The sequence below is a fragment of the Hylaeus anthracinus genome, unplaced genomic scaffold (genome assembly GCF_026225885.1).
Source record: "Hylaeus anthracinus isolate JK02 unplaced genomic scaffold, UHH_iyHylAnth1.0_haploid 11997, whole genome shotgun sequence".
Lineage (NCBI taxonomy): Eukaryota > Metazoa > Arthropoda > Insecta > Hymenoptera > Colletidae > Hylaeus > Hylaeus anthracinus.
Genome location: NW_026534344.1, coordinates 9,355,831 through 9,380,954, shown reverse-complemented (window position 1 = coordinate 9,380,954; position 25,124 = coordinate 9,355,831). Strand labels below are relative to the sequence as shown.

Below are 25,124 nucleotides of genomic sequence, written 5' to 3'. Positions count from 1 at the left end.
ACCGAACAGAACTAATCTCTAGTATTGCACTTTCTCAACTAAAATAACTGAGACTCGAGTCAAATATCACAACTCATCAAAACAAATGACAACAGTGTTACAGCTAATAGCCGCGGCAACCCGATATGTCCTACCATTACCTACTCAGGACGTTACAAGTTTATAATATAATTTCTAACGTTTGGAAACAGCAAATTAAATAATGTGATATACCGTTGAATTCGTTTTGAAAAAAGCTATCAGGCCATGAAAAAAATATATATATATAGTTCCATTTAAAAAACTTATTTTGACTTTGAAATCCCCCCTCCCTACTATTCCAGGCCCGAAAAAAATTACATCATATGATTGTACCCTACAAACCGAACAATGTTTGTAAATAAATTTTTGTCGTAACTTCAGTGCGTCACGAGATATTTACTTTGCTAGATAAACGAAACACACTGTATGTGTACTCTTTTTAATTTGAATATCTACCTACAGAAACTTATTACCTGTATCGTTTGTTGTCTACACGCAATGCTCAATTTGAGGAAACAAGAAAGGCGTCGATGTACAACTTCGATATATTCAGTAAACAACAGTACAGAAAAATTAATGTCATCCTAGATTAATATATTTTATAAGCTGTAGATTGTTTTCAAATGAACCAGTAATTAACACTAAACCTACCACAAGCTGGTAAATTTGACCCTTGTACCTCAAACTTATTTTAAGAATCACTCGATCATTAACAATTATTTTACTGCAATATATAAGGAAAATTATTGTAACACGAAATTCATTTACCGATAAATTAGTGTGATTCTCCTCTTCCTAATTACAAAGATACTTGAAAGATACTTGAAAGAGAATTGAACTCGGTAGTTTTAGTGTCAAAGTGTTAACCAAACCTCAGAATGTGCAAAAACTAAAATATTAGCGCCTTAACCAGTAGTCGAGCATTATCAGGCTCAATCGGCAGACAAAGACAATGACTATTGTGCTAGCTCGTAGTGGCAACAACTTGGAAATTTTACATCATTTAAACTAATAACCAAAAAAGGAATTAATATTAATCAGAGAATCACGAACAGCAATTTTCTCCATATACATAATTCTAACTCGCTGAAGATTCGACGTTGTTTACGAAGTAAAACGGTTCCCCTGGTGCGAGAGGCGCCGGCGCCGTGTCGCGTTATCGCCCGAGATAATTATTTATTAGCGCCTGGCGCGAGTTTCTCGCAATATTCGGGTTACACCTCGCCCCGGCTACATGCACAGTCGCGACTGGCACGGAATTAATGTTTAAGGCGCGACCGGGCGATCGCGAATGCAGGAAACGAACGCCTTGTGTTTGAGCCTGACACAGCGAGTGTTCTAGGGTCAATCAGCAGTGTCAACACCAGCAATAATAGAACGGGCAAACAGAATCCGGCGCCACGAGATTAGAATGTGTAACCAGATCTCGAATAGGAACGGTGGAACAACGGAAACCTATTCTGGAATTTTGGCGGAACGTCTACGTGCATGTAGAACGTGTTTCTTGCGTTCAACGTGTGAATACAAAAAATGGACGAATTAATAAATTATGTATTTTGCAATTTTTTGTCAATTTTATTTTTTTAATGGATCGAAATATTTTCATTAGTCCATTCTTGTACCTAATATAAAAACAAATTCAGCGACATAACATATATTGACCTTTATATAAATAATTTTTTTATATTATATTTATATTATATCTTTATATAAATATTTGCTCCATGACGATAAATGAAATTTAGTGTTTTAGTGCAAAATATTTATTTTAATAGGCGGGAAAATGAATTTTGTACGTCTTGTAAATACTTTCCTTACCTTTCGTAAATACATTCTCGTATTTTTTTCTGGCGTTGTGAGATTATTATTGTAAACTTCAACAATTTTAATGGTTATAAACAAACCCTCTAGATACTTTTTCATCGTTCTCAGTATGTTTTTAAACACCATACCGAAGCAGTTATCCCATCATGTGATTTAGTACAAGCAATTATTTTGCACAAAGGATCAAATTATATGACGTGAACAATTGTTTTGCAAGTAAAATAATAAAAACATTCTGTATATAACCAATAAAATGTTTCTTATTTTATCGAATAAAGCTTACCCTACAATACTGTACAGTATCACTAATCAACCACAAAATCCAATTAAATCTGTCGCTAATTACCAATAAGTAGACGCGACGAAAAATAAAACCACATAAAAAGAAAAAGAATTTCCTTCTTATTTCTCTGAAATAGCGCTTGCGTTACGAATGGCATCTCTATATTACCCTGAAATATAGAGACGGCTGATTGCAAGAACGGAATCCTGGCTTCCATTTCGCCGAGAGAAAGTAACGAAAAGTAGCCGACGGTTACGTGTCGGCAAGCGTTTTCGCGAAGCGTTGCGAGCGTTCGTCGACCCGTGAAACGAGACGTAATAATAAAGCCCAGTTCGATGAAAATAGAGGCGACCGATGATGACCTTTAACACAGTCGGAGAAAGTGACGGCCAGAAGGAGATCGGGACCGTTCCTCGTCAGACGGTAAGCACGTGCCACGGGGCACGTGGTATTTTTAATCGCGTCCTTGCTAAGCTCGACGATCGATTTTTTACTACGTTATCGGTAAAGCCTCGATAAATCTCTTCGAGTTCCATAAATAAACGCATTCCCTACGAAAATGCCCGTCTTCCGTGACTTTGGATACATAAATGGTCCGAGTTTGTTGGAGGCACACGACTTGTTGTTGTCGAAACAAGGGGGATTCTTTTTTTAACCCTTTTAGATTGGAGCCGTTAGAAGATAGAATATCGTAATGGCTCCTAAAAGGAAACACTTTTAGAAACGGTTTATAAAGGAATAATAGGTGTGCTGCTTTCAAAGTTTTGGTATATTTTAATGAAAATTTAAATAAACGAAAACGACAGTCGTAATGTCATTATCAATGCGTATCTGTTAGATATACGTTTAATGTATTTATTATATATATATTATATTATCATTAGAGACTTTCTAAAAGTATTTATCATGTATATTATATCAATATTAGAGATTCTAGAAATATTTATTATACGTTATTTCTTATTAGCATTATACGTTACACGTTGTATAAAACCGTGTAACCGGTAGTTTGCTTCAAAACTATTATTGAAGTGTGTAAACTATGTACAGGCTTCAAATAATTAGAGGTCCAAGTAACAATATAGTAGTCATTCTATACAAAAAGAATATATAGAACATTCTATTCTATTGCATAGAATACTTATTCTATATAGTAAAGACCTAAAATGTGTATAAAATATAAAATAAAGTGTTTTAGTCCAAAGCTTTGGTTCCAAGAAAATCGATTTTGCATATTCTTGGAGCACTTGAGTTGTCGAGTGAGACTTGTGTGTCACGTCTGTCCATGGCTCGCTGTCTCTACTTATTTTGGTATTCATAAGCGTGAACCATGGTATAGTATTATCTGTTTTCACTGGTTCTAACTAGTTGCAAGTTATATCTTCTCTTGGTATTCTACCACAGCCTGCAGTTAAGTTGTTAAAAGAAATAATGTGAACTACTTCCTTGTCAGTCTTAAATCTAGAATCATTTCGAAAGGATGACAAGTGTCAAGTGTCTGTAATGTACTTTGTTTTCTATCATATTCAAGAGCATATAACTGGCAAAAATTAACCTATTTGCATCACACAGTAAAGTGGAAAATTCTTCTTTCTCGTCGCCAACATGTTTTTTTAATTGTGTTTAAATAAAAATATTTCAAAACATTTAAAAAATAAAGACAATATGGCCAAATGAAGCAGTTATTTTTTTATTTAGTTCATTGTATTTCAATACTAATGAAAGGGATGAAACCTAATCATTTTGCATAACATGATGAAATTTGAAATAGTCAATACATAACACCATATGACAATTATCACACTCATAAAATAAATATTTTTTTTCGCGACAACGTACCATCAACAGATTTCTAAACGACGTTTATAAATGCGCTCATATGTACACTACAAATGTAAATAGGCTAACGTACCCTAACCAAATTACTTTTTAAACATGCCTGGAATATGTCATTTTAGAATATACACACATGTCATTCGTTTTCGATCATTCTCATGTATTCAGACCTGTTCTAACGCTGTCTATCGAAAATCATTCTAAATATTTTCAACAAATATTCCCCAAAAACAGTGCTGTTACGTCTTCCACGTCACATACTTTTCAATACCCTAACACGAGCTTTAAGGGTTCCCTGAGATCTTCCTGGAATCAGAGCGACGTGGCTGCTGGTCTCTGGAATGTATAATTAGAAATATTGATGACGATTCCAGGAAACCTCGAAGTGGACCACGGGCGATTTTCTAACGGGGCCGTTAGGTAATTGTCGAGGATTCTTCGACGTTGGCACGCCATTGCAACGAGGGTATTTCCATAAAAATCCAATTTAGGAGCGCGGAGAACGCCGCGCGATCGTCGCCGTGTGAAAGATTCTGGACGAGGCCTCGCCACGGCGAAAACTTCGAAATTCGAAAGTAGTTCAACGAGCCCGCGTTATCGCCATGTGTCGCTCGACCTCGTTCGCCGCGGGTGTAATTCATCGCGCGAGAAGACGAGTCGAAATTAAAGTTTAAACGGCACTTCTCGCGGACCGAGCAAAGTGATACCGAGCGTGGCGGTGAAACGATCGAGAGCGTCTCGACCAACGAAACACCGTGCTTCGTTCTATTGTGAAACGAATGAAAATAATAGGAAAGATGGAAGGTCGACGAGGTGTGTTTACTTTGAGAGGAACGTCACGGTAACGGAGCAAAAAGAAAAGTATCCGTGGAACAGACTCGAGCACTTTCGAAATGACATTATTATATGCCACAAAATAAATGAAATTTTATTTCACAATTATTTTCGTACACATGATTGCTATCGAAATATTATTTCAAATAATACATCACTTTGCTTCATATTTATTTTCATACATGTGACTGCTTTCGAAATGACATTACTTTAAATATAATGTCAAATAACGTATTATTTATGATTTATAAATAAAGTAATTTATAATTAAAATACCATTATTCGGACCGAAGACAATTTTGGCATTTGAAAATTTTTGCTAACGATACTACATGAATATTGCACACACAAGATTAAAAGTAAATACTTCAAGAAACACACGTGCCAATTTTTATAAAAATAAGTCTACATATACATAAATTTCTTTCATCCTAATCGAATAAAATAAAAATGTTTAGAAATACTAATTCGTTCAAGAAAGCCAAGCCTTCACAAGAAAACAATCTAAATTTTTCGTAAACGAATCGACAATTTTTTAAATATTCTCACGGACTATTTCAACCAAATCGACATGTTTCCACATATTGTACAAGAAAACTGGCGCCAGTCGACTAGCGCAAATAATTTTTGCACGCAGAAACTCTGCACGAGACAATCTCATAGTCCTCTAGCGGCGACTCGCGAAGTCGACTGCTTCCGTAGACAAAATCTCGACATTTTGCGAGCTCTGCGTGGGCGAAACTAATTCGGGTAGTTTGCTTGTTTGCAGACTTTTCGATGACTCCTGTGGGTCACCTTCTCCGAGGACATTCACTCCCACGCCCCTGAGAAACAGCAACAGGGTGGCGACGGAGACGCCCCGAGCTCGTTGCGACTCCTAGACTCCATAAACCTTGCCCGTTCATTGTCTCCTCGACGAAATTGCCGTCTGAGACGAGAAAGTGTCCGAGTCTGGCGAACAGACGCCGTGAGATATGAATTTTTTTTCCGTTCCACAGTACGACGATGGCACACGGCGAACGGAAAATCTCAACTGGGACGAACGCAGTGTTCGCTAATTGCAAAATTAAACCTCGCGCATGACAATTTTTTTTTCCTTTTAAATACCCTCGCGACTCTCGTCGACAATACCAGCGTGGAATTTTCACGAGAACGTCGAGAACGGGGCACGAGCGCACTCGAGTGATAACTTACGTCGGGAGTTCTGCCGCAGCGGCCTGTTTTTCCATTTCGAAAAGTCATTAAGCCTACGCGGGTAGTACAGTGGCTCGAAAAAGTTTCCGTATGCTGCGTTAATGATTCTTTCGTGACGCATTATTTGAAAAATAATACTGATAATAGAATATTCGTATATTTTTAATTATTGGGTTTGGAAATTAATTCTCTGCCTTTACGTTCAATCGTTTGTAACTGTAATTTAAATGAGAATATTTACACGTCATTTTGTTGGGCTAAATTATTAATTTACTTAGATCTCATGATCTCCGTTACAATGAGTTTATATGCACAAACTGAGTCTCAATATTGATGGGCATCAATGTGTCCCATACACGAAGTAGCCAACAAATTTTACTTATTGTTGTTCTTCTAGCAGATTACAAGTGTACTTATCATTTATTAAATATAGAAATTAATTGTCTATCTTCATATTTGATTATGTGGTACTAGTTTAAACAGAAATATTTGTCTGCCATTTTGTCACATTAAAGAACCTACCAACTTTCATGAAAAACACAGATTGCTTTGACACTTGATTTTACAACTATATGTGCTCTCTTTTCTTTTTAAATAAATAGTAAGTTTACTATAGAAAGGCACAGAATTAATTTCTGCACATAACACTTAAAGACTCGGACAATTGATTGGTCCCAAAATAGTAGCATATTTATGAATACATTTCAATGATTTTTATTGTAACATTAAAAACAAAAATGCCACTTTATAGAGCTTTTCCGACAGCATAGAACACAATAATTCGTTTTCGAAAACATCTTGTACTTGTTGTTTTTCAAATATATTTAATTTTCTTATGAACGAATTATTCAATCTTTCTTATAATTATTATACCAGTGGACGAACTATAGTTAAACAAGATATTACACCATTTTCTTTTACACTTACTCTTTTTCGTTAATATACCGTGCAAAAGGAAATAAAGTACGGTGTGCGAGAACTTTTTGAAGACACTGTATACAGCCAGACCTCGGTAAGTAGAAGTCGAAGAGAAATGAAAAATTAATTAAAACATAAATCAGGTAGCGTAGGCCTAAAGATACGCTTCCGTTGATTATAACGAGCAGTTCTTAACATTTATTTGAATTTTTATCGAAATAATTAATTAACCTAGTCGCGACGGTGCCCTCGATATCGTTTTCTGTACGAACCATAGTCTCGAACAATTTACATTTTTGTCGCAATATCCAACGTACGTTTTTTCGTAACCGTGTTCGATTCAAGTTTTAGTATGTTCATAAGACTGTCGTAATTGACGTTGAAATTTAAATCGTAGTATAAGATAATGTTTTTGCTGTAGAATTTAATTGCGACAAGGGAGACTGGTATACATTAAGAGAATTGAAACAAAAGTCGAAGACATACTCACATCGTATGTTATATTATATAGTGTGTTCCCGTATTAAATGGCCAAAATTAAAAGATAAATTTAGGACACAAAAAAAATTTCCTTTAGAAACATACTTTCGGAAACATTTCCTTCGAGAGCTATTGACTTCTGAAGTTACAAAATTATAAGAATGAATAATATCTGAAATCTCTCTTTCCTTCTTTTGAAGATCATTGATGCGTTTTTGTTCGTAAACAAAAGCATATCAACGATACGCCAGACTTAAATCCATTAGACTTCTTTGTATGGGGTGCACTCAAGCAGAAAATGTATGATATGCCTATTAATGATTTTCAATCATTAAAACTAAAGATAATTCACACATATAAAAGATTACAGACGTTCAGCCAGTCATTCCGTCACCGATAGATGCAATGCTTGTCTCCGAGCTGGATGTCATCAATTTTAGCGAAACGTATAATAATTAAAAAGCATCAAAAAAATTACTGAAAAGGAATTACTATTATTATTATTAAAAAGCGATAAAGATAAATTTGTTATTTCGAAATTATTTGTTCCTAATTCCTAATAGAATAACTTCAGAACTAAAAAGCTTTCCAACGAAAGGTTTGCAAGGATATTTCTAGAGGAAATTTTTTTTAATCTTGGGGTCCTGAATTCATCTTTTAAGTTTGGCCATTTAATCCGGGAACACCCTGTATATTAACTTCTCTATAAAAAGTTTTTTCATACTATGCACACTGTAGGAGTTAATGGGGATGAGCAACCCTTTGTAATATTTCCATAACAATTACTCACTTGATTTTATATAAACTAGTGTTGCATCCAAGTGGCTCGTACACGTAGCATCGAATTAACTCTTCCATTCTTTTAATTATCAAAGATTTACAAAGGGAAAATAACTAAAGCTTCGACTTCCAAAGCCTTTGAAATTAACGAGGTTCGAGTTATAAAGCACCGACTGTATATTTTTCGCAATTTAATTTCACCATGAGCCTCCATTTTCCCTTTACGCTGCCGACGGATGTCTCGCAAGAGACCCGTCGCGTGAATATTCATTTCGACGAGGTCGAACGACCATTTTTCCCCGCTTCCTGAACTCATCGCCCGTTGCATGATGCATCGCCTCTAATAAAGCGCCCGGATTTCGCATACCCCTAAATATGTCTCCTCGATGATTATCGCGTTACCCTCTTAATTATCCCAAGAATTCCCTCGTGGGCTTGTTATTTAATTCCCAACTTTATCGGTCTACCATCGAGCTACCTACTGCAAACTTCCGATCAGATTTGGTTCTGGAAAATGAATTTATCGAGAGGCAGCGATGAGTCGTGTGGACAGTTATGTAAAAATAAAATTAATTTTTCGTACCTAAATCTGATATTACATCAATTTTAGTTCATAGGTTCTATTTTCAAATCTAATAGTAATTTAAGAATTTAGTATTAGAAACTTTATTTTACAGAAAGTTACAGAATATTTTTTTCTAATAAAAACGGAATTTACGCGGAAAGTATTGACACGATCGTCTCTATTAATGTTGTGTTTTTATATAAAATATTTGTGCTTATTGTATGTTATTCCAAACATGTAAATGGTAGAGATTTATCATAAAAATGAATTCTTGTTCAAATGGCTTCGGTATCGTTATTTTATTTAAAAAATTCAAATAAAAATGATTTTTGTATTATTCAATATATGTATTATAACTTCAGCAAACAAATTTTCCATATGTCAATTGTTTTCGGCAAAAATAATTGTTGCATATAGCAATGATTTTCACGCGTCCACGGTGGCTTCCTCTTTAAGGGAGGAAATAGGTTTGGAATTACCGTATTTTAATGATTTGCATGAATTTTTTTGGTAAGAAAGGAATCTATAAAATTTAATGACACTAAATATACTTAAATATAAAAATATTCACTTGAATATATATGTAAAATGTTCTCGAAATTTCATTAAATTATATACATTCCTTTCTTGTTAAAAAAATCCATGCAAATCAGAAAAAAAACATAGTTCTAAACCTATTTCCACCCTTAAAGATGTTTGTAGTTTTGGCCACGACCAACATACTTTGAGCACTAACCGAACTGCCTAAATTATTCCGATGAAAGCAGTAATTGAGGAAACGTTAACGCCCGAGTAAAACTCGACGTAGCGTTAAAACGCTAATAGATCGTTTGTTCCGTTCGTTGAAACACAAACTATGATCTAACGGAGTACAAACTCACTGGCGATTACCGATGCAGCTCACGAGCCTAGGTTAGCTTAGAATGATACCATTTGCAAGAAACTTACGTACGATACACGCCCGTAGTCCGTTTACTTATGTATGCCAACGTACGCGCGGCGATACAATATGGACAATCGCGTGCAGAATGCAGTAACGACTGCACGCGGAAGATTGAAATTGTATCTCTCCCTCGACGCTTCGGTCTCCGGAGCCTTGCGTTCTCTCGACTGTTTCGATACCTCAAGTGTATAGCCAAGGTATAAAAATAATTTAGAAATAAAGGATATGGGACTTGAAGGCCTCGTAGTGCCTAGGAGAAAGGCAGTTGGTGTACACTTGGATGCAAGACTTGAGTGAAAACATTTTCAACAAAAATGTTATTTGGAATTAAAAGCATTATCGAAAACGGAACAAATTTATGTGGGATTCGATTTGGAAATATATACTTCAGAAACATTAAGAATGAAAATAGTAAAATGTAGATATTTCAAAAATGTTAAGACTGAAACTATTAAATTATAGATGTTTGTATACTGTTATTATAGTGGGTGCAAGACTTCAATGAAAACATTTTCAAATAAACGTTATTTGTTATGGTAAGCCCTGTCGAAAACAGGAAATAAGAGTGAAAGTATTGAAATATACATAGATATTTATATACATAGATATTTCAAAAAGTTGAGACAGAAACTAGTAAGGTATACAAGTGCATGATAATATTATGACTCCACATTTAACATAATGCGGAAGCACCTGACAATCGCATAACCGTTATTCTCCTCTTCTCGATACAGTACCACCTCGATTATCGCAGGAAATCGAAGCTCGAAACTCCTGATAATCGAGGTAGCCAATCCGATGAGAAGTCTTCGTCACAACCCCATATTTACTCATCGCTCATAAATGGGTTAATAAAGGAAATTTTATTTTCTCTGATGGAATCAATAGGATAAATAAATAGTCTTTCTTTCCAAAATTAAAGTTGAACCATGTACTGGCAATTATTTTACTCATTCCAGCGAATTTGCTCCTTCTTCGTGCCACGAAAACTGGAATTCGTAGCAAAAAATGCAGTTTTTGGACTCGCAGAAAACGAAGAAGCAACGTCGAGGGTCGACCTTGCGCTGGCCTCGGCCGATCTCGTACGAAAGAGGGAAGAAAAAAAAAAGAAGAAGAAACAACACCCGTCTCCTCGTTGAGAGATCTTACGGTCCTCGAGAATCCTGTTACACCGGTATTTCCTTGCTGCACCGGGATAATCTCTATAAGACGTTCTTTTGTCGACGTCTTCTCTTTGTCGAGCCTAGCTTTCCAATTACGCGCGGCAAAACGCTCGGAAAAGATGCCCGCCAAGCATAATTGTCGTCCACCTCTTGTGACTTTAATCGATCGAGCCGCGTCGGAGAACTTTGTCCTAAAACGTTGTGCTTCAAACAAATTTCAATGGTAGCGTCAAACGGGATGACACGTAATAGCCGGGTAAATTGCTACGCTTCGTTGCTTATTCGATTTTTCAGGTTTACTGTTTTGTGCGTTACTTTTACAGAGCAAATATCATCGTAATTTGTTTTCTGTGGCATCAAATTATTCAGGGATATTGCCACGTATGTATACGTTTGTTTTTATAGCAAAAGTATCGTTATTTATAATCACTAGACTGCGGATCTTTATGCAAAATAAAATCTTGTCTACAAAAAATGAACTTGAATAGGAATTAATTTTATTTTGCAAATATTATAACGTAAACTTTACTTTCAATAGTTTTTATATTCTTGGATATTGCTTGCATTTTGTAGTTTCTTGCACGTTCGAATTTCCCATAAATGTATGAAGATCCGCAGTCTAATAATCACAATACCTTTTAGAATTAAAAAAATATGTGTTTTTAAAGCGAGACAGTATATTTGTATGTAAAAATCGATTTACAGATAAAGATCGGTTTTGTTTGTGAGTATTTGATTAGAGTACGAAAAATTCATCCGAAATTTCTGCCTCAAGCGATTAGTTAAAAGTAAGAAAGAAAGTTTCGTTATTTTGATAAGTTGTTTCTTGGTATTAGAGAAAAAGGTTCCGTGAAAATCGTCATCTATAATATTATGAATCTACATTATGTTCGTAGAAACAGAATATTTTTGCTATATGTTGCTTCACTTGTAACGCCGACTTTTTTAACATTTTTTAATATTTGAGGATGTTTACTCTATGCCTCCTTAATCATAGATTTCTAATCACGTACACAAAGAATCTTGGGAACCAAATTACTCTATAGAAACACTTCAAAAGCCCATTCAAATTCCTTTAAACAATCATATTTGCTATCCTAAACAAAACAGATGTTTGTTGCAAGTTACCCATAGGCGTGGTAATTTGAACCATTGAATAAATTAGCCCTGAAATATAAATACAAACAGAAACCTGTTCGAAGTTTAAAAAATTCTAGTGCCCAAACAAAGTTATACATTATACGTTCGGACCAATAAAATAATTTAAGCTATAAGTACTTGTTCAACTCTTTTATGATCATTGATCAAATGTTCCAGGCGTCAGAACGACGCGACACACGACGATTTTAAAACGTATACGCTTCCTCTTGTTCCTTTTTATTTTTTAAATAGAGACAAAATAAAATTCAGCCGGTAGAGTATCGCTTTTCGCTCAACCGCAAATTACTCGACGAGTTTTTCTCTTTTTTATCACGTTCTCTTCAGTACGTTCGTCTTCGAAGCGTTCGATCGTATTGCTCGAAACGGGACACCGAGACCACTTTCTAGCATCTCGACGTGTCTCAGGTTGCCCGTGGGACTCTGAGGTTAGGGTTGAGTAAAGCTCCACGGTGAAAACTGGTCTCGGTCCGTGACGCAGGGCTCGGTTCTCGCATTTTCCCCGCGTTTCGTGGCCTGCGTGCGTGTCGATGTCAATCTCAAGGCTTTATCCGACGCTGGCAAACAGTACGAACAAGCTCCTCCTTGTCAAGTAGGAGTTGCTCGAAACAGTGGTCAGTACTTCCGACGATTCTCTCTATTCGCCTCTATTTGCTCGGGGCTTTGAATTCCTCGAAGATTTGTCTAAGATAGACGAGACAACCGCTTCAACTTTTTTTAATCCTTTGCGCTCGGATGTCCCCTCTGAGGAGGCATCGTGAGTCGAAAGGATGTTTGCCTATAGCAAAGTTTGTTAGTGATTATTAGACTGTGATTCTTTATACAAAATAAAATCTCTGAAACTAAATAGGAATTTATTTTTTACGGAATTTTACAAATGTTGTAATATGAACTTCACTTTCAATATTTTTTTATATTATTGCACACTGAGTGGCATTTTTTAGTTTGTTGAAAATTTAAATTTTCTATAAATGCATAAAAATCGATAGTCTAATGATCATGCAAATGCAAATTTTTCAAAAATTTTTTCTTGAAGTTTTCTCATTTACATGATACAGCAAATCAAGTGTATGTATATAGAGGGTGTTCACGAAAATACTAGCCAGTGTTTCTCTCGTAAATAATACCTAAGTATTAGAACAAAATGAAACAAGAAAAAGTTGTGTAATTTTTACTACAATTAACTTCTTGGGATAAATCAATTATTTATATATTTGCGGTATTTTTGGAGAAACGAAATTGAGCTTCAGTGTTTTAAATGGAATGCTGTATATTCTTTTATGTAATATGTTTGTTAAACTCTGGATATCGCTTCAGACACAGAGACTGAAGAAGTTTAATTAACGCTTGTCGAGATCTTCAGAAAAGGACTAATTTTAATTGAAATACGAGTACTGTATAGTTCTCGTATACTAGTTCGAATACTGTATAGTTCGAATTGTCCATCGGTACATGGGATAACCATGTGTCATTTCGATAAGAATTTTATGTTTTAACGCTACTTAAATCAATTTGTATTATTTTCTAACAGTTTAGTTTGAACGTACTTATTTATTTAATATCACGGATAATTTTAAAATTACTCGTGAAAATGTCTCACAAAATATGAGACGAATAACCATTTAAAGACACTAATATTTCCCGGGGTATTAAATTGAATACTAAATAATAAAACAAATGTAAATAACGTATATACGTTACATACAAGAACTGTACACGAAAGTTTAAAAATAGTCATTTGACCAGACGTGGTAGGTTTAGTGTTAATAAACCTCTCATGCTTTGTTTGATAGCGATGTCAACGGACCGTCAAGTACGCACGAGACACTAGGTAGAGTTTGTGACATTCCTACACGGATGGTTTTAAACCTCATATGGTATTCTACGACGTGCTTTTCTAGATACCCGCGACGCATAAGAGGATTCCTGTCTCCTCGCCTTTCTCTTTCTCTGCTGTTTGTCCTTCACACTTTTTCTCGACCGGCTCCAATCCACGCATGGTAGCCGAAACTGTTTAGCCAGGCGTAAAAAGACCCGAGGATAATAAATTAACTTTTAATTGCGCTCGTTCGAGTGCCATCACCGGTGAGGTTGGCCTGAAAGAAACATGTTTACTTTTCACCGTTCCTTTGCCACCAAAATACGCCATTCAGGAATTTCGCTACCGAAGATCTTTAAGTTTTAAGCTACGTTTCAAGAATTAAAGAATAAGGTTTTCATAAAGTTGTATTGCTCTGCATTATTGTATCTAGAACACGCTAGAGACTTTTTTTAATAACATTCTGACCTTTATTGTGTATACTCATCAACTTGTGGGTATATATAATTTTGTATTAAAAATTAGGAAAGTTATTTACTACAAATAAAGTAAATAAAGAGGTATACGACGTAAAGATTATAGACGAAACATAATAAATGTATATTCGATTATTCAAGGTACGCTTTAAATTTTTAAATGCTTTATGTATTATATTCTACGCATGTATATCACGTGAACATTCTTTTTCGTGTAATTGAAAAATCGAGTATATCAAAATTCTTCTTTCAATAACAATTGAAGCAATTTAGATAGAATTACAAAAATATTTTAGTTAGAATAGCTTCATATTTACTGAGTTGATGTATAAGGATGTAATGTATAAGGAAATAATTAATCCTTTCTTTGATATTTTATTACACAACTGCATAAACAACAACTTATGCGCTGCTCCTAACAGAAATAAGACATCTACGTTATAAAAAGGTCACGGCGCCGTCGAAGATAATTATTTTTGCGCCAAATCTGACAGCTGCCATCAGAATCTTTGCGGTAGAGCGTTATTTGTGTTTGCTCCGATTTGAAAAAATTGCGCACTGTAGGGTTAAGATAAAAATTTCAAATTCTTGAGGTTCGTTCCTATTATTATAAGTAGACTGTGGATCTTCGTGGATTTATAGGAAATATGAATGTGCAAGAAACTACAAAATGCAAACAATATGCAAGAATATAAAAAAGATTGAAAGTAAAGTTCATGTTAAAATATCTGCAGAATAAAATAAATTCCTATTTAGGTTTAATTTTTGTAGGCACATTCGCGAAGATTTTATTTTGCATAAAGATCCGCAGTCTAATTATAAGTAATAACTCTGCCAAATTCCGAATCATTTCATCAATTTTTACAGGAGTTATAAACAAGAATAACCATTTTCAAAAGTTATGAGCACATGTTAATGTCAAAATCAAGCGTTCAAATTTTGCAGGAATTTTTCTTTACATACTTGTAAGGTATTTAGAGTGCGTAACATGGATTTAAAAAATCATTCAAATAAGTACACATAAGTAACACTAATGTATTATTTACTAATAAATCTAAAGAAACTTTTGGGACAACCTAATATGTCTATTGCCACGCAATATCTGAACATGCGGCGTTCACATTCATGCATCGAAGAGTTTCAAGAGTTTGCGTTATCGCAGGTTCAATTTGCATTAATCGTCGTGCCGATGGATTGCCGACGGTATTGGTAGTATTGGCATTGTCCGTATGTGTGTCTAGTGTGAGTGGCTTTCGACGCCATCGCGACCACACCGCGGTATGTCGATTATGCATAGCGTCGCGATAATGAAGGTGTATTGGCAACTGTATTAGAGGTGAATATTGGTGGATGATGTGGAGTGCATTTCTTGTTACATTTTTACGATCAGGTACGGTTGGCACAGAAACTATGCGTTTGGAATTCTGTTTTTTTTAGAAGGAAGCATAACTGTTTTTCTATTTCTTCGATGCAGTAGAACCTCGATTGTGACAAGAAAATCGGAGCTAGAAACTGCTACAATGATCAAGGTAATCAATTCGATTACTATAAACTTAATTAGTCATTACTATAAACATAATGGGAGGTTACCGTTTATGACGATGAAAAATTAGATTTACACAATTTGCATCCTTAAAGTGTTTAGAACACCCAGGTGAAAGGATATTTTCATGTCTAAGGTATTTTAGAAGTTACAGTGTCGACTGGGAAACAGCCTACCATATATACAGTATAAACATTACGTATACAATTGTTTCATGGATTATTGAATTTATGTGAAATATTTTTGCATCCAATTGAAAAAAGTGTTCTTAAAACTAATCGTTTAATTGACCACGATAGAAATAGTTTAGTGTTCTGTTTTTGAATTATTAATATGAGAGAATACGCGAAAGTTAAAGTATTCCTTACATTTTTGTTGTTGTTGTAGGAGAGACAGAGGAAAGATTTGAAGAATTTATATAGAGTTTCAATCTCTTTAATATGTACTTCAATTACGTTTTGAGACTTTTTCTAAATGGTTCTCTCTTTTGAACTAAAAAGGAACAAACGATGAGCAAACGTATGCAAAACGAAAATTTGGAGTTTTTTTAAAAGGGGGGGGGGCAGCTTCACACGGCTATCAAGTATGCTTAAAATCTACATCACTGACCATTGATTTCGATACACCAGCACATCTGTAACTTTTCCAAAGAAAGACGAATATATTTAATGGTTGCGTACATAAATGAGTCGAATTACTATTGTAAGGGATGTCTGCACTCATTCATATCATAGCAGCATATAGTTGTCGTAAAGTACTCGATATTCATAACTTGCCACATAACAAAGTTCACAACGGAACAGTGTATGATCTCCACAACATCTCTCCTGGGATCACCTTGATAGATGCTCTTGAGGAGAACTAGTTATGAATAAAAATCATCTGTGAGATGTACTGCATGAGAAATGGAAGATGGTCAAAGCTGAAGCCTTGGAAAAATTGCTTTTTTAATTAAATAGAAATGCTGGAATGCCTTCAGTATGTGTTTCTAAGTTACTTTAACCTAAGCAAAATTTACGCAAAATTTAAGCAAACCAGCTATCCAATTAGTTAGAAACTCTGTTAACAAATTCAAATATGATTACTCTACTTCAATAAATACGAATTTATCATAAAACTCTTGTTACACGCGTTTCACCCCAACAAAATTACAAGTACTGTGACGTACAAGTATTGTGATTAACACACTCGCGACCGCTAACGTGAATTCACGTCATTTTAAATTCTATTTCTGATTGCCGCTGACATGGATTCACGTCCTGCAATTTTTGTTTCCGAATTCAGCACAATAATAAACACGTGGTCTATTGTCTACCTACAAAGCAAGTATACAAATGATAAAAATCTTTTTATTTCAAACGACACATAATTGCAACATTGACATTTCAAAACAAATTTAATCACTTTTATCCTTGCTTTAACGGTACAAGTTTGCAGTAACCAGCTTCAGAATTTCATTATTTCCGCCGGTACTCGGTTTTAGTTTTAAAATTAACGAACAGTAGTCTATACACAGAATCACATCTTGATCTCTTTAAAATTATTTACTTTAATCGCACCAATCCTACATTGGTTCACGCTATTTTCAAAAATCATTTAGTCAACAAAATTCTCTCCTATCGCATTCGGCAAACACGATCCTCGCCGATTAATCGTTTCCTGGAATTCCGCGGAGCTTAATAAATAGTCGTTGGAGGACACCGCGGAAAACGGAGACAAAAGAATGTAGAAAAGAGCCAAGGTGGCGAAATATCTCGACCGAACTCACCGAGGGGGTGGTGCTCCTGTGCGTCCCTGGCCTGGTATGCGGAAGGGATGAGCTCTTAGGGTTGGCGGAACCGTTGCCAGAGGGTCTTTGACTTTCCCTTCTGGAGGGCGGCGGCGGCGGCGGATGCGACAGAGGCCTGGCCGTGTTCCTGGGATGCTGCGGGCCTTGAAATTGCCCCCAGGCCTGGCGCGGCACGTAGCCGACGTAACCGCCGGAAACGAATTGCGCGGACCCGTTTAGGTGCGGCGGTGTCATTACCGCCGTCTGTTGCGGCTGACCACCGTTTCGCATTTTTTTTTTCTTCCTTCTTCTTTTTGTTAGCGACTTTTCGCACTTACGTCAAATCGGCCAGCTCTATCCGAACACCGTCAACAACGTTCCGCTACGGCGGCTAACTGCTGCACCTTCTTCTTTCCCCTGTCGCGCATTTGTAGTCGATTTACTTCGATACGCTTCTTTCTTGTATTCGCCTCCACTTTTCTAAAGATACGTATATACAGGTATTGTTTGGTTTTCTTTATGATGGAAAATCCGAGGGAGATTGTGGAGTCGCAGAACGAAGAAGTCGATGTCGCGCGAAATTATTTGGAGTCGTTTGAAGACTCGAGATTGTATTGAGCGAAGTGTTTAATCCTTTGCACTCTGATGTCTCTTCCGAGGGGTCATCGTAAGTCCAGGTAAACTTCATTAGTGATTATACAGAATAAACTTATGACAAAATTTGTAAACGTGTATGTTTCTTTGAAGGTTCCTATTCAAATATCACGAAAAATCGCAACCTCCTAATATTAACACTTTATTTACCGGGAGCCTATTCTTAGACTTTTTAATTGCAGTATTTAGCTATGCGAATTTATTTACTGTGTTGATGGTTGTCTATTTACAATGTTCAGTGATTGGAAACAGACTTGGCTTTCAATGTACCCAGTAACAGTATGGAGGAATTATTGTCAGCCTAGATTGGCATATGATACTGTGGAAAATTCTTTTTTGAATTAAAGTCTGTTTCTAAGTAGCCCGGTAGATAAAGTGTTAAGATATACATATACAGAGTGTTTTCTACTTTCCCGGTAAGATTGTAGGAGCATGATTTATAAGTGAAAACAAAACAAACAACAATGTTATATGAAGTTTGTATATAAACCCTTTGTTATGATATTAAAAGATATTTTGATAAATGGTATTAATATCTCTATTACTCGATTATCTTTGACTTTCCAGATCATTGATTACTTTGTACATTGTGTTTCTCAATTTTGATGTTTGTTTGACTTGAAAGCCTTGAACTATTATGGATGTTCGTCCAATGTATGTTAAAAATAAAAAGTTGCCAGATTTTTACATAGATTAAATCCTTTCGTCGTTCCACGTAAAAAAGTACAGGTGTCTCCATAGCTGCACAAATACTAATACAATCTACTATAAATACACAGAAACCATCTCCATCACTGAGGGGTATACCAAAGTCAATACCTTGTCACACTTACTTGGCCCACCCTACATAGAACTAATATTATATAAATAAAAAATATTATTAAATTGAATTCTATGCCCAATTTCTAACCATCGATAAAGCGTTGATATTCAAATCTGTTTGTGCCAAATACCACCAAGTATAATAATACTTTTGCTCCGAATTTCCCTTACGTGCACCTAGACTGCATCATTCTCCAATTCCATTTGGAGTTTTCGCTCCACCCTAACCAACAAGCATCGGTCGAGTTCTATCGCGCGTTGAATTTCGATTCTACCGTAGTTTCAACCGATCAATCTCATTCTCGGCTGACCCGGATTATCATCGATATCGGTTCGTCTATTTTTACTAACTCCGTCGCACCCATTTTCGCATTTTCCACGCTACCGATCGAACATTCACGAAACGTTTCCGCGCGACATAAAAAATGCATTAATTCGTTCCCACTCCTCCGTCGTTCAATTCCATACGGAGCGACGTTCCTCGTTCCCGAGCTAATTTTTCTACGCTTTTATTAGATTTGCATGAGCAGATGTGAACGACTTTCCAGGTTCGTTCCCGTCGCTCTTCGGCGCAAGCTTTTTCCTCGAAGAAGGGACGAGTTTTCCGCGGAGCCAGAGCTGGCCATATTTTTATCCGTACGACGAAGGACGAATAAAAATAACGAGGAAAGTTTATATGGATTGAAGTGTGCCCCAATGAAAATTCTTTTAAATACAAGTTCGTTTACGTAATGATTTTCATTACGTTAAGTCTTGTCATTTGCGATACTATAGTTGGAGGAGTATGTATTTATTGTTGTTAACGTAAACTGATTTCTTATTAACAATGAAAGGTAATGGAACACTTGAAAAATCAAGATTAAATGATGTAAACTTTTCTTCAATTTTAAAATGAACTTTGGATAGAGATTCTATACCAAACTGTCACGTTTTGGTGTTTAACAAGCCAATACCAAATATAATATCTTTATGAAAACTGTTTCACCTTTTGTTTAAATTCGTAGCTATGTGGTTTTTTCTTAAAAATTCTTTATGGGTAGATCAATTATTTTATAATAAAAGAAACTGGTTATTTGATGTTTTATAGTAACTTCAAAGCTAATATATCTTCATAAGCTTCATAATCTAACGTTTGTCGTAGTTCGTAGTACTTATTTTTATAACGTTATCGTAATTCATGAATCCCACATGTGGGTGTCGGAACTTTTTACTATGGAAATAAACAATATAATGTTTACAGTGAGATAAGAAAATAAGTCATGCCTGTTCGCCATAATATAATCAATATGATATGCTATACTTTTTTTCTTTTCACTCTTGTATCCTGTCTTAATTCAGTGCATCAAAGAAGTTAAACAATATGAATAAAATAAAGTGTATTCAATGACTGCTGTGTGACCGAAGAGTGATCTTAAAAATATTTCCAATCAGTATATCAATAATTTTATATCTGCACTCCTCTACATGGTAACAAATTGCAAATGGGTCCAAGATAAATATCTGTTCGAAGTTATTCGTACAACGTATAAATCTACGCGAAGTTCGAATTCTTTTCAGGGTTGTCGGGTCTCGGAATTCCTGAAAAGCGATCTTTGGAACCGACTTCGTGCACGGAAGCTCTTTTGAGCGACGAAGACTGGTCTCTCGCCTTTTGGACACCAAAGAAAGAAGAAAATTGAGGCGGCTATATCCACTCGGAAGACCACCATCTCCTCTTGGGTGCATTTTCGTCGAATCTCTTCTTGTTTCCGCTTTTTTTTTTCTTTCTTAAAATCCGCGCCCTTTAACACCAAGGGTTTCTGACACCGCGGAGCAGACTCTTTATCCCGCTTCTTTTCGAAACTTGCCGAGAAGCCGGACAAAGGCGGTGGAAAAGAACGGGTCGTTCAGTTTCGGCTACTGGAAAGGCATTGTGTCAGTTCTAAATGGGCTGGCTTCAAACGTGGCTTCAAATGTAATCAAATTAAACCGAGTAGTCGCTCGTTTTAAACTAAATATATAATTCTAGGTTAAGACGAAACGAAATGGAGGGGTTTCAAACGTGGCTTTAAATTTAATCAAATCAAATTAACACTTTGGCTGCCAGCTTAATACTCGTGAAAATGTTTACGAGGCTGAAGCTTTGTTTTAAGACGATTAGAAACTATGTAATCTAATATTTGTGATAGTTCATAAGTTTCCAACATCGTCAAGTTTACGAATTGTCGCCAGATTATTTTATTTAACATCTTACTATCGGAGTTACTTATTTTACTTTCTTAGTCAAAAGTGCTGTCATCCATTTATGAGTAACGTGGCGCTTAACGTGTTGAATAGTTACTCGCTTTAAGCTAAACATATAATACTAGGTCAAGGTATATATTAGACAGAGGAAAAGAGACATATACGTATAATATCCTAGGTAATACTAGGTAAGTAGATGAATGGATAATAAGATAAGTATAAATGTCGGTAGAACAGGATAGAATAGAATTTTTCTTTCCAAGTAAAAGTTCAGAAACAAATTCATATTTAAGAGAGTTTGCTTAGTGTAGCAAAATAATTCTAAAAATTGTTCATACATAAGTTTTCGTTTACTCATCCGTCGAATGTGAAGAAAAATTACATCATTCATCTGTAATTAAACAAAATTAAATATAAGGTCAAGAATATTTCTTTACGATATCCTTTTCAAAGAACAACAAATTAATGCAACTCTCGATTTAAACAAAATTAATAAGCCACCCTATTTCTCTCTAAGGTTAGCCCTCTGTGTCATTTAACTGTAACAACAATTATGTGTCTTCATTGCTTTCTAAGAAAACCGATTGCAACACTTTATATAGGACCACGTGTATATTTGGCTTTAAATAGAACTCGTAAAATCGGTCATCTTGTAAAATGAGATATTAGGTCGTAAAGTTACAGGGACCGTTGCTTGAGCTTTCGCATCGTCGAATTAGGCACTTAAAGTCTCGTTTCTAAATACGCCCAGATTTTACGAGCGATCGTTGAGATAACAGACATACACGCAACCGACCACGTTGAGCTATTCGTGATTGTAGGTCGATCACGTCTCGGATTAATGCCCTGGCAATTTTAGCCGCTCAATCAAATTTTAAACGCGTTAAAATGATTAATGTTTAAGGGGATACTCTTTCACTCTGAATCAAAATATGAGTTATTTTTTATATTCTCATTGGTAGGTCTTCAAAATATTTCTAGCAAATTATTAGGTGTAGACATTAATTCTGATTGTAGTAATTCTGATTGCTATTCGTGATTGTAGGTCGATCACGTCTCGGATTAATGCCCTGACAATTTTAGCCGCTCAATCAAATTTTAAATGCGTTAAAATTATTAATGTTTAAGGGGATACTCTTTCACTCTGAATCAAAATATGAGTTATTTTTTATATTCTCATTGGTAGGTCTTTAAAATATTTCTAGAAAATTATTAGGCGTAGACATTAATTTTGTGCGTTTCTAAGGTAAACTTATGATTCAATTATAAAGAGACACCATACAACTAACAATTTTTTCTCAGTCCCACGTTCCGAGAGAGAACATATGCATACTTTAATGTAATAAATGAATTAAATTAGAGTTACAAATAATTAAAATTGAAGAGAATTAATTTCTACGCCTAATACATATATTGATAAAATATTTAAATTGCCAAAGTCTTTAAAGGGATGCTCTTTTTATTTTGGGTCACAAAATAGATTTTTTTTTAATACTCATGTTGTTAAAAGTCTTTAAAATATTTCAACTAAATCATATAAATCTACTTGCACCATACATACAAGTGGAAAATTTGTTCCCATCGTTACAATCTTTCTTGATTATATTTAAACGAAAATATTTCGAAACACATGAAAAATAAAAACAGTACGACATAAAATAAATACTTCTTATTTAATCCATTATACAGTAATAATAATGAAAAGAGATGGAATCTTACTATTTTGCACAATAAAATAAGTCTTGAAGTGGCCAATTCATCAAACAACATGGCAAGTATTAGATAGATGAAATGTACCTTTTCTCTTTTTAGGGATAAATAAACTTGACTTCGGAATAAATTAAGCAAGTTCTTGTGTACCATATACCCGTACAAATAAATGTACCAAATTTTAAAAGTCCATGCCAATTACTTCGACTGCAAACAGGACTAACGAAAATTGCCTCGAAACTGATAAAACTGAAAGACCATCCCCTTAATTGAAACGGTGCGAGTTCAGTGCCAAGCACAACACCATCGTCCAAATAAAAATAGTAACGCCGACGAAGATAATAATCTGGGTCGGCAGAGGGCAAGATTCAGTGCAGGCGCGATCAGATTGGATTTCTGTTTGCACTGGTACGTGTACGGAATATCGATCATCGAAAGATTGGCTCCCTAATCGCGGCCAATAAAAAGAGAGAGTCGGCGACGAAAAATCGTGAAAGAATCCTTCTCGTCGAATGGGTCAAGATCGGTATTCCCGATCTATCGCGCATCGTTTTCGAGGACGGTACAAATTCATTTCTAACTCGCTCTTCTTCGCCATCATCCCACTTCCAACTTGCTCTTTCTCTCGACTCGACGATTTAAATTCATCGAGCACAGAGGTTTCGCCTTGATGAATATTCAGCGTAATGAGTCGACGGTGTTCTCGATCTATCAACGTCATTCGCTGCCGATCTGCTTCGTAGATTGTCCGAGTAATGGTCTCAGAGTTCGTAAGAAGGCAGAGTACGTTTGAATTGTTCGTTGCAAAATTAATCTCGAACCGAAAGGAAGGAAATTGGAATAACCAGAATGATAAGTTGGTGAGAATGGTTCACCGTCGGGTTTGCTAAAAAAATATAGTAGAAAGTAACTAAAACAAGGAGGACATTCGAAACTGTAATTCGTGATCATTATAATCCGAACAAGCTTAAACTGTTGTACAATAATTGCTTTTTTCATTTGATCTTGGCTAGCACTGTATTTATTTTTCTGGGTTTGGATATTTTATTTCAAATACGAAGAAATTGACCGATCGCAGTAGCGATCTTTTGTCCCCGCGTCACAATGTAAAATTAAAAAAATATTACAATTAGAGAATATAGACAGGAATTTCTCTTATCCATTTTTATTATTACCCACTGATTGTAAGTGTCCAGGTTTAATTTTATCTCTTTTGTTTACAATAATACTCTACTATAATTTGTAATCGACAAACACTATCAATGATATTTGTTTCAAAGTTGATATGCTTGAAATAAGCTAGACAATGTTAAGCAAAACGTTGCATATGAAATAAACGGAATTCTCTTATTGTTCTTACTACAAAATATTACCACAGACAATTGCAACATTTAAACCAAAACTTATAATTATATCACAAAATTTCATTATAAAATCGTACTATACAATTGTATTTTAACACTGTTCTATGTAATTGTAGTTAGTGAATAAAGTTTTACAGTCTACCCTTACATAATTTATACATAATTTATAATCTACCTTAAAACTTAAGACGAAAGACAGAATCCTACTGCGCATAAGAAGAAAATAAATAGATAGTGTTACAAGCAATTGGGAAGAACACACTTTTAAGTGTAACCAACAAACATGTAAGGTGTCATGGTTAAGTAAATTCATGGTCAGACGTGCTTTCTACAGTGTCTTGACACGTTTTTAAGGATAATAGATGCAGAGAAAAAGTAACTTACTCGCGCCTAGAACGTACCATCTACATTCCGTTGTCTGCTTAGTGAAATTGAGTATCGACCATGACTTGACTAAACTATTTAGCCTACCAGTTCCTAAACATTCTGAAAGGCTGCCCCATAAAAAAAATTCTGTGCCTCTGATAATGGATAGATGTACAACGAAACAAGAACAATATACTCTTGCAGTTATTAAACTTTCATGATCAATGTATTAATAAAAAGAGATAAGAATATATTGGATACTTCGTTGACAGCTTTCTTGAGAGCAACATCGCAGCTCCTAACTCTCTGGTCGAAATAAAGAGTGTCTTATATATAAAAGGAATAACTGAGTGATAATTATTTTCTAGCCCCAATAACCA

At 35.3% G+C, this 25,124-nt stretch overlaps 1 protein-coding gene across 4 annotated transcripts in view; it reads right to left on the bottom strand.

Annotated features, from left to right (window-relative positions):
- LOC128889465 (serine/threonine-protein kinase 25) overlaps positions 1 to 25,124 on the bottom strand; it is a 240,027-nt gene that overhangs the window by 50,417 nt on the left and 164,486 nt on the right. The window contains exon 2 of one of the 4 annotated variants that reach the window (XM_054147123.1): positions 17,606 to 18,085. The exons of the other annotated variants lie outside the window; for them this stretch is intronic. Coding sequence (XP_054003098.1) covers positions 17,606 to 17,896 — 291 coding nt within the window. The 5' untranslated portion in view covers positions 17,897 to 18,085. The remainder of the gene's footprint in view (positions 1 to 17,605; positions 18,086 to 25,124) is intronic. 4 annotated transcript variants of the gene reach the window in all.